Source organism: Hippoglossus hippoglossus, chromosome 7 (genome assembly GCF_009819705.1).
Source record: "Hippoglossus hippoglossus isolate fHipHip1 chromosome 7, fHipHip1.pri, whole genome shotgun sequence".
Taxonomy (NCBI): domain Eukaryota; kingdom Metazoa; phylum Chordata; class Actinopteri; order Pleuronectiformes; family Pleuronectidae; genus Hippoglossus; species Hippoglossus hippoglossus.
The window spans coordinates 4,362,885-4,378,689 of record NC_047157.1 but is presented as its reverse complement, the minus strand read 5'-3'; the positions used below and the strand labels follow the sequence as shown (position 1 = coordinate 4,378,689).

Here is a 15,805-nt window from a genome sequence, read left to right as displayed (position 1 = left end):
TTCTCTCATTGATATCACTGATAAAAAAGTGTAAGGGGCTGTTGATTTTAAACACAGGCAGCTTTATAAATACTGACCATTTACAATGTGTATGGATGTGACCTCAGGCCTCTCCTGTATGTTCATGATGATAATATTGTAACAGTGTCGTGGCAATTCTGCAATCCCACTCTGACAACGAGGAAGAGACACAAATCTCTTACAGTATTATCACACTTTAACGCTCAGAGCATGGTGCACAGGACAAAGGTTGGTTTGCAATATGCACACCGATGGGAAGCGGTTCTCTCTTTATACCTTTGGCTCGTTCCTCCCCCTCTGCCTGAGGTTGTTTCTAAGCCAAAGGTCAGGATCTTCTGATGACATCAGGCAACAATACCTTAGTTTAGGAAATCGGGTCAAGATTCATTCAGTTGTACAGGATTCAACATGATCAAGGTTACATTGTATAAGATTCAACATGATCAATCATAGGGGAAATGAACATGATTACATTGTGCATTATCGAAAGGTTACATTTCCCTTACACACAGTTCTACTTGATTCTTGACCTTGGACACCGTAGTTTGACTTTCAACCATGTCTTATGGTCTTCACCAGTATGTAGTGTTGTGTTCTTTGTGCTGAGACAGTAGTAGTCATCTCACACACACGAATGGAAATGTCACCCAGGGGTCAAACCTGGATGGATGGATGGATGAATGGATAGACAGAAGGATACCAAAACTGGATGGATGGATAGATACCGTAGGTAGATGGATGGATGGTTTCTGTAGATGTATATTTAATTGATCTCGAAGGAATTTTGGGCATCCCCTAGCTTAAATACCACATACAGGACAAGAAAGGCAATGATTACAGAAGTACAGCAGTATGTGTCTATGGAGGCTGTGCATGAATGAGGTTAGGACAGTAAATGTCCCACTTTTCTTCTAACAGGGACCCTGGCCACCCTGATAGCTCCACACTCCAAACACTACTAGACATACCCTGTTTACACGCCTTGTCTTGATGAGTGTCGAAATCTATTATATTGCTTATTTAAATTTCTACATTGCAACATCAGTGAGGAACTATTTAAAAATAGGTGGTGGATGATGAGGATGATGAGGATGATGATGAGGATGAGGATGAGAATCGCCCCCTGCTGATGGAGAACTTTTACCGCCACTCTAACCAGTGCAGTGTCACGTGGGCTGCAGTGCTGGTGTCCAGCGCTGGGTTCGGGAGCTGTCCCTCACCGGGCACCGCTCAGGAAAGTAGTTCCGGTCGATTTGACTGGGCACTAACAGCACAGCACCGTACAGCGCCACCTACCGGAGATACCAGAGACACCACTCCTGAGCTGAGTGCTGAGGCACTGTGTGCATTGGACCCTCCGCAGGGAGGAAGAGGAGGAGGAGGAGGAGGAGGAGTGGGGCGCCAGATGTAGCCACACCGCGCATGCGCACAAATCGGCGAAACCCACTCCAGGAGGACGCCCGCTGGCGGTGAGATCCTGCCACTGCTACCCCGGGTTGTTTACCCCCCAGCCTCGCATACAGAAAACACAGACCTTCCCCGGCCTGAGAGGGAGCGGATAGGTGAGTTTTCTATCAGGCATTTTCTTAATTGGCCAAATTGATTGAGAAACCAATCAGGAGTCGCAATGAGCCCGGCTCGCGAGGACCTCACAATGAGATTATTTATGCTAATCAAGTAGATGTCACTTCCGCCCCTTTTATTTGCGCCATTTTGGATCGGACAGCTTCTAGGCTGGATGTGTATTGTCTGTCAGAGAGAATGGTCTCACCGCTGTGCGCTGTCCGGCAGACTCAGGCGCTCCGAGCTTTTTGACTGAGAGAGCGGCTCCTCCCGGGTTGTTGCTGCCGACAGCAGGACATGTGTCCGCCCTCTGCGCTCCGCCGAACGGAGGCTGGAACAGTCTGATGAGGCTCGGAGGCTTTCAGAGCCCGACCGGAGGGAAGAGGAGAGGATAGCCCCTGTCGGCGAGGGACCGCCAGGGTTGGGGAGAGCAGCGACGGAGCTACTGATCACCTGAGAGGATATCAGCGGGATATTAGCAGAAGAAGTGGCCGTACTTCGTGTCAGCCATCCCGGGGTGACACCTCTGACTCGGGCGGGAGCAGTGGACGTGAAAGCAGGTAAACTTGTCTGTCATAATGTTGGACATGTCCCCCACGGAGCCACAGTGTGCTGCTAGCTGTGCGGTGGCTACCTGCGCTGATGCGGCGGGTGGCGGTGAACTACAGCGGAGGTAACTTGTCCGTAACACGGCTGACGCTGTGTTTGTGTTGCTCCATTCACCGTCAAGTTGAACGACTCCTCCGGCAGCTCTGCTTCCACCACAGCCCCGGTAAGAAACAACCAACCAGGCAAACGGGCTCAGCGGGAGATTGAGTGAAACAAATGGCAGCGTCAGTTCTTCAGTAGTCAATGTTGTTGTTGCGAGTTAGCTAGCTTAGCATGCTAACTCAGCGCGGTGTGTCCTCATTCTTTGTCAGTGGCAGCAGCCTCCTGCCACAGCTATGGGTCTGGATACTGCCAGATGTGGATCAGCTGGACTGACAACCACACCACGAGTTTTCGATATGAGGAATATAGTGCGAGCGCCGAAAGTGCAGCTGTTGTACATGGAGTGTTGTCTTGGAGGAGGAGGAGGGGGGCGGCACACGATACAGGATTCGTACAAGCCTCGGCTGCATTCTGAGTTTTCTTTTTATTCAAAGCCACTTGTGAGGTGATCAGGCTCCAGCCAGGTGACACCGTGCGGCTGCGAGGCACTCAGACCTCGTGTTTGAGCCGGCGGAGGGGAGGGGGGCGGAGAGAGGGGCAGTCAGAGCAAGTGTCAGATGATGAACATGGTCACTACATCTACCTCCACCTACCTCCACTCCTTACAGACCGTGACCGTGGTGTGCGAATCCTACAAACATCAGCTGCATCATGCGACTTTTCCTTTCAGTCAAAGCCACCAGGGTGCTTGGGTTCCAGCCAGGTGACTCTGGGCTGTGATGGACACAGTCCCTACATCTACATCCATCTCCTCCTGCTGCACACACACACACATGCACACGCATCCTCCCATTCCAGACCGCCCTCTGCCTCCGTGGCTGTGGGCTGCAGACAGGTGTTGAGCCTGAACTCACCCTGGTGCATTTTAAGCATCTCAAACTTTTCTGCTCACTCTGAATAAGGGTGTCACCAGGAGCTTCTCCCCCCTTGCTCCTCACCCACACTCCTGAAGGAGGAGTGTGAACAGCCGTGTCACAGGTTAACAGTGGAGGTGGAGGACTGCGTGAGCGTCAGGGAATCTGTGGTTGAAGGTTTGTTAGGCCTCGTGTTTTTTTCTTTTTATTCTCACCACAGTGGAAGGAGAAACCTGTCTTCTGCCGGCAGCCCTCAGCCGAGCAGAGCAGCCTCCTATCTCCTTTCCTCCCTCTCCTCTCCCTTCACTCCCTCCCTTCCCTCCTGCTCAGCTTCTCCTTGGCTTTTTTTTTTCCCTCGCTCTCCCTTTTCTTCCTCACACCCCCCCCCCCCCCCCCCCTCTCTCCCCTGCATGCATATCCATCGCCCCCTCTTTCTCTCTCCCTCTCCCATTTTCTCTCTCCCCCCTCAGCCTCTTCCCCTCCCTCCCTCCTCACCCTCCCTCCCTCCTCACCCCTCTCCTCTGAGCCTGTCCGCCCGACCTCAATGCCTCCCCAGCCCCTACCCTCCCCCCTCCACTTCCGTCACTCACTCTCTGTCCTCTCCTTTCCTCTCATCTCTCCCCTCACACTCCTACCCTGGCTTGCTCACTCACTCACCCGCTCTGCCTCCCCCTCTCCACTCTCTTCCTCCCAGCTCCCTCCCTCCCTCACCCACCCTCCCTCCCTCCCTCCCTCCCTCACCCACCCCCCACCTCATCCTCTCTCTCACACTCACCCTCCCCCTTCCCTGATCTCCCTCGCTCCTTCTGTCCCTCGCTCCTTCTGTCCCTCCCCTTCCTCCCTCCCCACATCCCTCCCTCCCTCCCTCCCCCTCCCCTCCCCCTCCACTGCAGACATATTGGAGAGGCTGCTGCTGACTCAATAGGAGGCGCCATTCTGTGATAGCATTGCAAGGCAGGGAGAAAAAAGGGGGCAGGCATAGTATAGGGAGGCTTACATAATGGAGGTCCTCTCTAGCGCCATCTGCAAGTAATGGGAGGAAGCACGACAGAGGGGCAGATGGGGGAATTGGGTAGGGGTCTCTTTCACCCACTCTGGCCCAAACACTTTTCTAAATGTAAGACAGACAGCAGACAAACAAGAGGACTGACTTTGGTCCTCTCTACTCAGCCAACAGTTGCTGGAACCACAAAGAGACACACACACACACACACAGACACACAGACACACACACTCACACACACAAAGTTCCCCCTTTCTGTTTAGTGCTTTCTAGAAGGGAATTAAGCTGAGGTGTTCACAGGAATTGTTTGGGACAGGGCTGTTTGTTGTGACTGTTTTGCCTTTCCGTCGCCATGCTTCAGTGACCTTTGACCCCACTGTATCTGCCTCTGATTTGAATAGAGATATTTGACCAGAGCACATTAGGACTGTGCATCAAACAGCCCTTACTTCTTCTGGTAAAAGGTGTTTTTACTAATAATAGAAGAAACATCCATATACAAACCCCTGGGGCTGGGGAAACACTTCGTATGGAAGGTGGCTGCGCCTCATCAAAGCATGGATTCACCTCAGGAGAAAAACCTGAAGCGAAACCAAATTGCCCACCATCATCTAGCAAAGGTCACCAATAGGAGGATTGTTGTCCGGACCCAGACGCCGTTCGATACGGACCCAGAACTGTTACTAGATTTTGACGGAGCGTTTCTATTTTAACCTGCGCGCCTTTCTCGCATTTACGGTAGTCTTATTTTAACCTAGCCAGTTTTATTTCTTTACGGTAGTAAATCCTGGCAGCATTACTTCTGTCACTGAACAAGAGAAAGTGGGGAACGAGGGTTAAAGCTGTCTATTTGTTAATATTTGTTGAGATTGTTCATATGTGACATGTAGGAAAAGAGAAGAAAAGGGGAAACTCAAACTCGATCTTATATAATTTTTTTATCTTATTTTACTTGAAACAAGAAAGGAACATTTATTTTATTACGTTAGTACCCTCCAGTTCAATGTTTAAATTAATAATAAACATTTTTGAAATACTATTGAATTTTAAATTCTTTAATTTATTTAACAGGCGGTTGTTTTATTTCATACAGACATTGATACAACCACTAGGCTACTTCAAAATATATGGCACTGAATCATAACGCATGTTAGAGGTTGTAATGACAAACCACTGACCTTTCTCACAAAGAATCCAAGGTTATGTTTACATCATGTTTCTCACTAAAATGCGGGGTCTCTGTCTTTTATGTTCAGCAATCAAACCCTGCATTGTTTATAGGCATGTTTACAAGTTAGATATCGTCCAACCTGTCTTTGCCGGCACATTGCTGTGTATCTTGGGACATTAAGGTCAGGGTTAACATTATCAGGAATAGGTATTACCTCTACTAGAGATCAAAAACTTTAGAAGGCAACTGGTTTTGCATTGTGTTTTAGTTAAAGTGTAGTGATATGGTTTTTGTTAGTTTTAGTTGACGGAAACTAAAGAAAGTTAAGTTATATTTTCAGGGACAAGCTGGTCAAGTTTTTGTGACATAATTTTAATTGTTGTGTCTTAAATTCTTTTGGAGGCCACAACTGTCACCATCTTTGTGTACAGTTGCCATGGTAACAGGTGTCTGTAGCAGCCTGTCCATGCCACTCGGCTCTGCAGTGTTACAGACTGGCTCGCATCAGGGAATGTCTAAGCCGAACTCAATGTCTCAACTGTCTTTTCCCCACATTTTATCTCATTCTCATTGGATCGTGGGTGAATGAAGTCCATAAATCTGTTTCTTTCTTCGGATAACATAACTGATAGACACATAACTATGTTAGGTGATCCTTATTATTATTATTATTATTATTATTAGTGCATCAGATCAAGCAGTGAAATTATCTTGTGAACAGTGATTTACTACTTAGGAGATACAGCGTGTGCTAAGGGGAAGAATGCAGGCTGTTGAATAAGATTGCATTGAAACTTGTCCATTCATTTATCTTTAACATCATTGTTTTGTTTTTATTTGTTGGTGAAAAGCTGTTTTCAGATGTGACCTGTGGGTAAAATCCAGAGAATTGAGAATGGAATTTGTGCATGTCTTTCACACATGCACAACACAGCGGGTGGTTCGCTACACAGACGTGTTCACAACAGCAACAAATCCTCTGCATTATTCAGGCGAGAGGTGTAGCAGCCAGGTGCAGAGGCAGGAAGTGACGGATTAACTCCACTGCGGAGATCACGTGATTTTATTTACAACACACTGACCCCTGCATCGGCTCTTGTCACCACAAACTCTCTTGACATCTTCGTCGGTGAGTTCTATGGGTATGACACTGCTTTTGCACTGGGAGATATTTGTTTTCTTTAGTTTTTAATGATTTGGATTTTTGCGTCTGTCACATGTTAGAAGCGCCATTAAACCCCAAGGTGAATAAAGCAAGATCCCCCTGCTGTGTTCTCACATCAAATTCTCCTGAAATTCTATGGACTTTATACTTGGGGGGCCAGGCAGACAAAGTCTGCAGGAAAACTGCAGAGCCTCTCACTCTGACATTTGCATTCACACATGCACCTCCTCCGGAGAGTATCTGTGGACTTCAGTGCATGTCTGAAAGCAGCTATATATTAAATTTCATCATAGTTCTGATTGGTTTCTAAAGCTGAGCACAGCCACCCAGCAGAGGAAACTTCTTCTTGACCCTTTATACATGAACTCGCGCTCTCAGACTCTCACAGTCGCTCATGACCATAGGTGAGAATATAAATCAACTCGTAAATTGCAAGCTTTGCCCTTCGACTCAGCTCCGTCTTCACCACAACTGTCCGGTACCACAGCCACTTTATTGTTGACACGGCATCAATCCAGTTGTCAGTGGCCACGGCTGTATCTGAGATATTTTTTGCATCCTTTTTGTACAATGGGAGGAAGGGAAGACATGTGGTCTGTCTTTACTCAGTCATTTGTGTGGTGTCTAAAAGATATGATGGAAATGGATGGATGTTTACTTGCTAAACTGTCTTCAGCCTATCAAACTCTTCATTGAAGCGTTCTAAATAGGCCTTTTTTACAGAGTACTTTGACATGTCACAGTACAAGAGTAGTTGTAATAAGATATTCAGTTTGACTGGTCTACTGGGACATCATAAATTGGTAGATTGGCAGATGCGGAGTGGATAGGCTGGGGTGTAAGGTTTGACCATGTCCTGGATGTAGACTGGACCCTATCCGTTTTCAGCACGGTACGCAAGTACTAGTGTTATGAAACGGATGCGGGCAGCTGCTGGTAACCAGTGAAGGGAGCGGAGGAGCGGAGAAGGGTGAGTGAACTTAGGTTAAAGACCAATCGAGCTGCTGCATTCTGGATGAGCTGCAGAGGTCGGATGGCACTAGCAGGTAGACCAGCCAGCAGGGAGGTGTAGTAGTCTTTGCATAAGATGACCAGAACCTTGACCAGAACCTGGACCAGAACCTGCGCTGCCTTCGGAGTGAGAAGGGGACGTATTCTCCTGATGTTGTGCAGCATGAATCTACACGAGCGGGTTGTTGCAGTAATGTTGGCAGTAAGGGAAAGTTGACAGTCGAGTGTCACATCCAGGTTCCTAGCAGTCTGGTTGGGTGCTACCACGGAGTTGTCAAACATAACACCTATGTGCTTTTCCTATTATGACAAGTCAGAATGTCTGAGAATAATTTAAAAATATGATATAGATCAGACACATATCAGACTCTTCCAGTGACTGGCCATTCTAGCGATGTGCTATCTTTGCATTCCTGGTACATTGGTAATACTTGGGATGGAATTCTCTCAGATAACTACCTCAGGTTGCACCTCAGACTAACCCCACAGCATGCTGACATATTGCTGAACAGGGTTTATTGTTTTGATTCCATGCTGGACATTCACATTCATTCACTAGTGTGTGACAAGAGCTGGCAGGTGTTGTGCCGAGTGCTGCCTGCCTGTCAAAACTTTGTGTGTTTTAATGGTCACTAACATGGCCGGATTGCTGCCAATGGTAAGTCCGACTGACAGATGTTTGTCTGAGAGAATGAGAGGAAAACTGTGTTGCACACAGCTCTACGATGAAGCAATGGCACAAAACAGTTAAAGACCTGTTGTTGTGAGTTGTGTCAAAAAAATTGCCAGCTGTGGTGGGACAAGTGAGTCTGTGGCTGGTGCCAGAGTAATGGTATTTAATAGGAAACATTATTTAGGCCTATTGGTCTGTTTTACTCTGCAGTTGCAGGTGTGTTGTCTGAATACTATCTATACTGCTGTTTACCCTTAAAAAAATAACCCCTGCTTAAAAAAGTGTTTTAATGTTTCATAGACCCTCGTTCATTGTAGATGGCCGTTGGCTACCAGTTAGAAAAGTAATCTAATTGAACATCCATAATGGCAGTAAATTTCTCTAAATGTCCCTTTCCAAAATAAGGCAGCATTCCAACCAATTGGAGCATTGTGGAAAAAACCCCCAAAAACAGCCCTCAGTCATGTGAATGGATCTACCCTGTCAGAGCAATGCAAAGGACTACCTTAAAACAATGTAGGGTCATCTGGCAAAAGTTGCCCCATGTTCAGGTTTTGCAGCAACGCAGCAAACAGAGTTGGCTCATCACCTACGTACAAGCACATATTTTTGGTAGATTACGTAACATTAAATACATACAAAGTTTTGTTAGATACAAGTGTTGCTGCTGTTGTAACATTCCTGAGTTGTAAAATCGTATCTATCACAAAGTGTTGTGCAGTGTTTTGGTGCCTGATAAATCTTAAACTGGATTCATTTGTTATTCACACTGGACTTATTGCATCGTTTTTCAACGTGTCAGGGGCACTTTAAATAACATGTCCCAACCACCGCAGCCCTTTGCACAACTTTAACTCGGTTTGTTTTCAGTATGAATCCCTGCCATCCCCACGATTAGGCTTGATACTCTACTGCGGAATAATTTATCACTGTTTGTCATATCACACTTGCTGCAGATGCTGTACTGCTTGTCACATCTGTAGCCTATTTATGTCTGAATAAAGCCAACAAGTCCGGGTTTTTCCTGGCCAAAAATTAGGCAGGGGTGGTACTGAGCCGTCAGACAGGGGGGGGGGGCATGTACCAAGCCCGGGGCAGACACGCAGGGAGCCATGCCCAGCTCCAGAGCACACAGCGCCGGGACACAGACCAGGGACCTCGGACAGCTCCACTGCATGGGCCAGAGAGCACACAGCCCGGCCACAGCACCACCATGTCCGGGGCAGACACCCAGGGTGCCATGCACAGCTCCTCTAAGTCTGCTGACTGTGTTAATTTGGGGTCTTTTCATACAAAAATATTTTTTTCTTTTACAGTTTTTAGCAACTCTGTAGTAATTTGCTGCTCCTCTCTTTGTCTTTATCATTCTTGCTGTGCACTGTCAACCGAATCAAGTCAGACAGAGTGCGCCCCGCCATCTCCTCCAGCTCTGCATACATTGTCAAAGTTTGTCTGAGTTTACACGTGTCAAAGGACACTGTGTGTGTGTGTGTGTGTGTGTGTGTGTGTGTGTGTCGGGGAGGGCTGTCTGCGTGTCAGTGAGAGAGAGAGAGAGAGAAGTGACCAGCGGAATCAGTGTTCCTGTCTGTTTGGCGCCGTTACCTTTCTCTAAAGTTCTGGGACGGGATCATACAGAAGCTATGCAATTTGTTTATAGTAATCAACAGCTTATAGTGATGAATGTGGCCCCGGACAACGTGATCACTATAAGTTGTTTCCACTGTACTAGAATTTTGTCAGGAGGCGGAGGTGGCACGAAATTTGACTAAGGCAGCTCTATGCAGAAAAAATCCTGTGAACATTTACACAGCAGACAGCTATGTCTAAATTCCAAAAATACTTTTACAGACTACTGAATCTGTCATCATTATTTCTTCTCTGGTCTTTAATCTATGTATCTTGTCTCAAATGAAAGACTAAAAATGTATTTTTTTAGAGAACTGTTGATTTTATGACTCATGAAACTCACCTTTCCATACATTACCCCTACACCTGTTAATCACACGCTGTATGTCTTCTCTGTTCAGGTGGGCAGCATGTTCCAGCTCCCGGTCAATAACCTGGTCAGTCTGCGGAAAGCAAGGAAAAATGTCAAGAAGGTGCTGGGAGACATTGGCTTGGAGTTCTGCAGAGATCACCTAGAGGTGAGCATGCAGCAAGTACCACTCTGTGCGGATAACTTCTCTTTCAGTGTATCCATAATAACCTTCAAAATCACGTTCCAAGCTAAATTTTCATCTTTGCTGGGGTTTAAGAACAGATCATGTCTGGATACATGCTGTACATATGGGACATTTGTTTTGGTTTGATAATAAGGTCAGTTTAGGAATTAGTTAGATAGTTTCTCTGTTTGGCTCACTGCAGGAAATAAGAGTTAAGCAGCAGGGAGCCTGGCTCTTCTGCATGAATACAGATAATATATGATGATGGGAATCTATGAACTGTACTTACAACACATACAGTATTATGCGATTATCCTCATTGACACCATGTCCTCATTCTGTTAAATCTCACTCAATATACGAGAAAGATGCTCCTCAGGCTTAAAAGCAGAAACCAAGAGCTTTACATAATTCAGAATTCGGTTCTCTGGATTTCATAGAGGCACAAACATGAAGAATTGTTGATGGGGTTTAAACTGGGACTAGAGGGAACTGTCGGAATTATGTCACAATTTCTATCATTTGACCAATTTCAGTTAAAAATGTGCAAAGTAAACACGTGTCCCATATGATAATAGAAATGTCTGACTAATGATTAATATCTCTGCATTTTCGTATTTTGTTCATTCAATCAGCTTTTCTTGGACATGTATAACAATTGACTAACACTTCTAACAATTCATGAATGTTAGCAAATTTGTTACCAACAGTTACCCACAAACCCTCTGTGTCCCCAAGTAAACTTGTATCATTACTTAAGCTAGCTGTAGCTTGGAGTTAAGCATCACTCAATAGCAAGAAAAGTGACTTAAAGTTTAATATTAATGTGTATGTCATGCATTATAGAAGAAAAAAATCTAATATTTCATTGTCAAGTATTAATCTTTCATTTCTTGTTGTTCAGGACTATAAAGACTACACTCCTCCAGATGTGTATATAAAGCACACTAGCTGGGAAGATGTGTGCATGTGGGAGCCATCGCATACCAAATGCCAGGTGTGTGAAGCACAAACACATACACACCTATTAATATCCCATTTAAATCTTGTTTTTTTTTTGTTTTTTTTTTACACCACAAAAACAGAGTATCTCTAATGTAACAAAAGTTGAAACTTTTTTCTACCTCTGTATCTCCAGGACTACAGATCGAAGCCTTTCTGCTGCACTGGCTGCCTCTTTTCATCCAAGTACTTCTCTGCATACAAGAGCCACTTCCGCAATGTCCACAGTGAGGACTTTGAGAACAATATTCTGCTCAACTGCCCATACTGCACTTACAATGGCAACAAAAAGACTCTGGAAACACACATCAAACTTTTCCACATGCCTAACAACACTGTGCGGCATGGCCCTGGTGGAATGGTGGCAGGGGCTGGCGGGATCATGATGAAGGATGGGTTACTGAAGAGGAGTGGGGACAGTATGGAACAGGCTGTGTACTATTGCAAGAAGTGCACCTATAGGGACCCATTGTACAATGTAGTGCGAAAGCACATCTACCGGGAACACTTCCAGCAAGTTGCCCAGCCCTATATCGCAAAACCAGGTGAGAAGACGAGTGCTCAGAATGGCGGTACAGCAGGAGCAACGGGAAATACAGAGAGTAATAACACAAACAATGTTAATAGTAATCAGATTCACTGTAAGAAGTGTCTGTTTGTTCCAAGGACATACGAGGCACTTGTTCAACACGTCATTGAGGACCATGAGAGGATTGGCTACCAGGTAACTGCTATGATTGGGCACACCAGTGTGATAGTCCCCCGTCCCAAACCCATCATCATGATCCCCCCCAAAACCCAAGGAGATAAGACCATCATTGGGATGGGCCCTAAAGGTGCAGTAATGGCCACTACCAGGTCTCCTAGCTCACAGCAGCTGGGTCGGGTTATTATTTCATCAAAGACGGGCTTCAACTCTCAGAGTCTTCTGGCTGCGATGAAGCATGATGCAGTCGGATTAAAGGCCGGGACCACCCACCAGTTCTCTGTTGGCAGTCAGGTGAGAGTTAGTTTACCAGGGAACGCTCAGGTTTCTGTGCCCCAGCAGTCACATGCAGCAAAGCAGCTTATTTCTGGCGGCAGCCTGCGGAGTCCAGTTGTGCTCAGTGCCTCTTCTTCACTCAAATCCAACTCATTGGGTTCACGTGTCCAGGCAGCAGCCACAACTGTAGCGTCTCTCACGGCCAAAAAAGGTGGTTCCTCAGTCCTTGGCACGTCCTATACTCAGAAGTGGAAAATCTGCACTATCTGCAATGAGCTCTTCCCAGAGAATGTGTACAGTTCTCACTTTGAAAAAGAACACAAAGCAGAGAAGGTGCCTGCTGTTGCCAACTACATCATGAAGATCCACAACTTCACCAGCAAGTGTCTCTACTGCAACCGCTATCTCCCCAGTGACACGCTGTTAAACCACATGTTGATCCATGGCCTGTCTTGCCCACACTGCCGGGCAACCTTCAATGACGTTGAGAAGATGGTGGCCCACATGCGGCTTTCACACCCAGATGAGAGTGTAGGCCCACGCACAGACTCTCCCTTGACCTTTGACCTCACTTTGCAGCAAGGCAATCCCAAGAATGTTCAGTTGATTGTTACTACCTACAACATGAAGGACGCTCCAGAGGAATCGGTGGCATTTCATGCTCAAAACAACAGCCCTGTATCATCGGCCTTGTCTGCCTCGCTATTATCAAGCAAGAGGTTAATGCCCCAGCACCCACCCAAAACACCTTCAGTGGCTGCTGACAATGTGCCAACCAAGACTGCTCCACAGGCATCTGTGCCCTACAAAAGGGATGTGGGCAAGACACTATGTCCTCTTTGCTTCTCTATCCTTAAGGGCCCAATTTCAGACTCACTGGCCCACCACCTGAGAGAGAGGCACCAGGTGATTCAGACAGTTCATCCTGTTGAAAAGAAACTGACATACAAATGTATTCACTGCTTGGGGGTGTATACCAGTAACATGACTGCCTCCACCATCACTCTACACTTAGTGCACTGTCGAGGTGTAGGGAAATCCCAGAATGGACAGGACAGTCGAGCACCTCTTTCTTCTCGGGTCAGCCAGGCCCAGAGCAGTGCTCTTAAACGGGCTGGCTTTCATAGCTCAGACACTAGTGCACCAAAGCGAAGGAGACCGGGACCCCCCGGTGAAAGGGCCCACCCACGGGATATCAACGGTCCATCTTCGTTTGTAGAAAATCCAGATGAACCTGTACTTTTAGCTCTTGACCCCAAAGGACATGAAACTGAGTCATACGAGTCTAGGAAGGCATTTCTAACGCAGTATTTCAATCAAGCGCCGTATCCCACACAGCGGGAGGTTGAGAAGCTAGCGGCCAGTCTGTGGCTGTGGAAGTCAGACATCTCCAGCCACTTTGTCAACAGGAGGAGGAAATGCACACAGGAATGTGAAACCCTAAATGCCAGCGTGTTGCTCGGCTTCAGTATGCAGGAGGTTAGCAAAGTGAGTCACGAGCTTGCTTTCATCCAGGATGGTGTGTACGAGGACAGACATAGCAAAAGGCGGACATCCAGGACGCATAGGGGCATGTCAGAACAGGCTCTGCGAAAACACAGGGAGCTTGTAGCTGCTAATGGTGGTGTGGACCCCTCACCAAGGGGAAAGCCCAGTGAGACTTTGGAAGGTTCTAGAGCAACGACATCTTTTCCCAAACCCAACAGTGCCAGCACAGACCAAGCCAAGACAATCAACAGCACCTCAGCACAAAAACTTCCTCTGGACCTTTCCGAGCCAATTGCTATTGACTCTGACAGTGATGAGGAAGAGCAGCAGAAAGATGACAGGGAACAAGAGGGAGAGTTACATTGCCATGGTAACGAACAGCTTACTGGAGCTAAGGAGGAAGTGGAGCCGAGGACAGGGGCAAAGATTGTTTCAGATCTGGATGATATGTCTGACGACGACGATGATGACGAGGATGATGATGACGATGACGACGATGACGATGAGTATGAAGGAGAACATGTAGAGAATGGCTTCAGGCCCACAGAGGGCTCAGGAAGACCAGTTGCTAAAGGAAGAGACGCTCTGCCGATCATTATTCCCAAGTTTGTACCATCATCTGCCCGAAGCCGGAGAGACGGGGCTCAGCTGGGCAAACAGCAGGTCTGACTGGAAAAACCCAAACCACACAATCTGAGAGACACTTTAGATTTGATCCACGCCAACAAATCTGCCTCGCCTGAACGGAAGGACACCGCGTTGTTGGATTGGACATCTGCGAAGGAGGGAGCGAGGAGGAGAGAACTCTCCTTGAGTAGAAACTCAAAACAAGCCATTCAATGACATTTAAAGGCAGGACTCAACGAGCAGCTAGGGTCGATGTAAAGAGTTGTGAAGTTTTAATGTTTCTCAAAGACAACAGTGAAGTTACACCAAACGAATAGACAAAAAGTTTTTTGCCTTCTTATATACTTTATTACATTGAGATGATGAGTGATTAACGTTGATTAAGCCACTGAACTTGAGTGTGGCTTAAAACGAGTTGTTGTGAGTTCAAGCTTTCAGGCTGACCAGATAATCCATTGTTTTTCATGTAGTTATACCGAGTTAGGTAGTGTAAATTTGTACAGTCTTTTAGACATGTTTGGACAGATGTTGCTGTACATGTTCCCTTAAATATTTGCTATTACCTGTGCGTAAGGTAGCCTCATATGTTCTATATTGATATGCTTAACGATAGGTGTTGCTTTGGTGGCTGATATTTTCATGTATGTTTAAGTTTATTTTTTAACGAAAACCTAGGGTTTTTCTTTTGCAAAATAATATATCTATATATGAATGAAAAACAGAATTGATTTGTTCCCGCTTTTTAATTTGACAATTTTATTTTTTTCTATGAATTAAGTTCTGAAAGAATAGTGGCACTGTGCTATTCTCATCCTCTCACAGTATAAAGGAGCGTTTCACCAACTTTTTGCAGCCTTGTGCTAATAAACCTCTACTGTCCTGTACTTGCTTTCTATTTTCATAAACTTTGTTCCTTTGCCCCACAAGAGTGGACGGTAACCACCACATTGGCATCCATAAACGTGAAAGCAATTATTTTTTTCCAAAAAGAGTTGTTTAGTATGTGTTCTTTGAATTGTGTGTATTTGTTTTACGTTTTCATTTTTCACTTAAGCATTTATGAACAATAAAGTGCTGTAATTGTGCTTCTCACACAACTGATGGCAATGTGTGCCAGTTTCTGAGTTCAAAGTGAGGAACAGAGAGATTTCACACAAAAAGAAGATTGTGTGCTTGTTGATGCACAGCAGTAGTTGGAGAGATGGACTGTCTTTCTCTCTTTTAGATTATTGTAAATCCGCTTTGTCTGCAACTGTTTGCACTTCTCCTTAAACCTTCTTCTGTATGTACGTCATGCTGCAAACTTTAGGAGACCAGAATGAAACTTTCTACACACGAGCTAAAACATTGTGCTACAGAGTGTCCGTACCTG

General features: G+C 46.0%; 1 protein-coding gene across 2 annotated transcripts; it reads left to right on the top strand.

Annotated features, from left to right (window-relative positions):
• The first annotated feature begins 1,459 nt into the window (after nucleotides 1–1,459).
• adnpb (activity-dependent neuroprotector homeobox b) lies at nucleotides 1,460–15,098 on the top strand. 2 transcript variants are annotated; one of them, XM_034591298.1, is made up of 4 exons: nucleotides 1,460–1,583; nucleotides 10,200–10,316; nucleotides 11,239–11,331; nucleotides 11,473–15,098. In XM_034591298.1, the coding sequence occupies exons 2-4, from the start codon at nucleotides 10,209–10,211 to the stop codon at nucleotides 14,473–14,475; spliced, it is 3,204 nt and encodes a 1,067-aa protein (XP_034447189.1). In that variant the 5' UTR covers nucleotides 1,460–1,583; nucleotides 10,200–10,208; the 3' UTR covers nucleotides 14,476–15,098. The 2 variants fall into 2 exon arrangements, with proteins under 2 accessions (XP_034447189.1, XP_034447188.1); XM_034591297.1 differs by lacking the exon at nucleotides 1,460–1,583 and adding an exon at nucleotides 1,600–2,144.
• The last annotated feature ends 707 nt before the right edge of the window (nucleotides 15,099–15,805 follow it).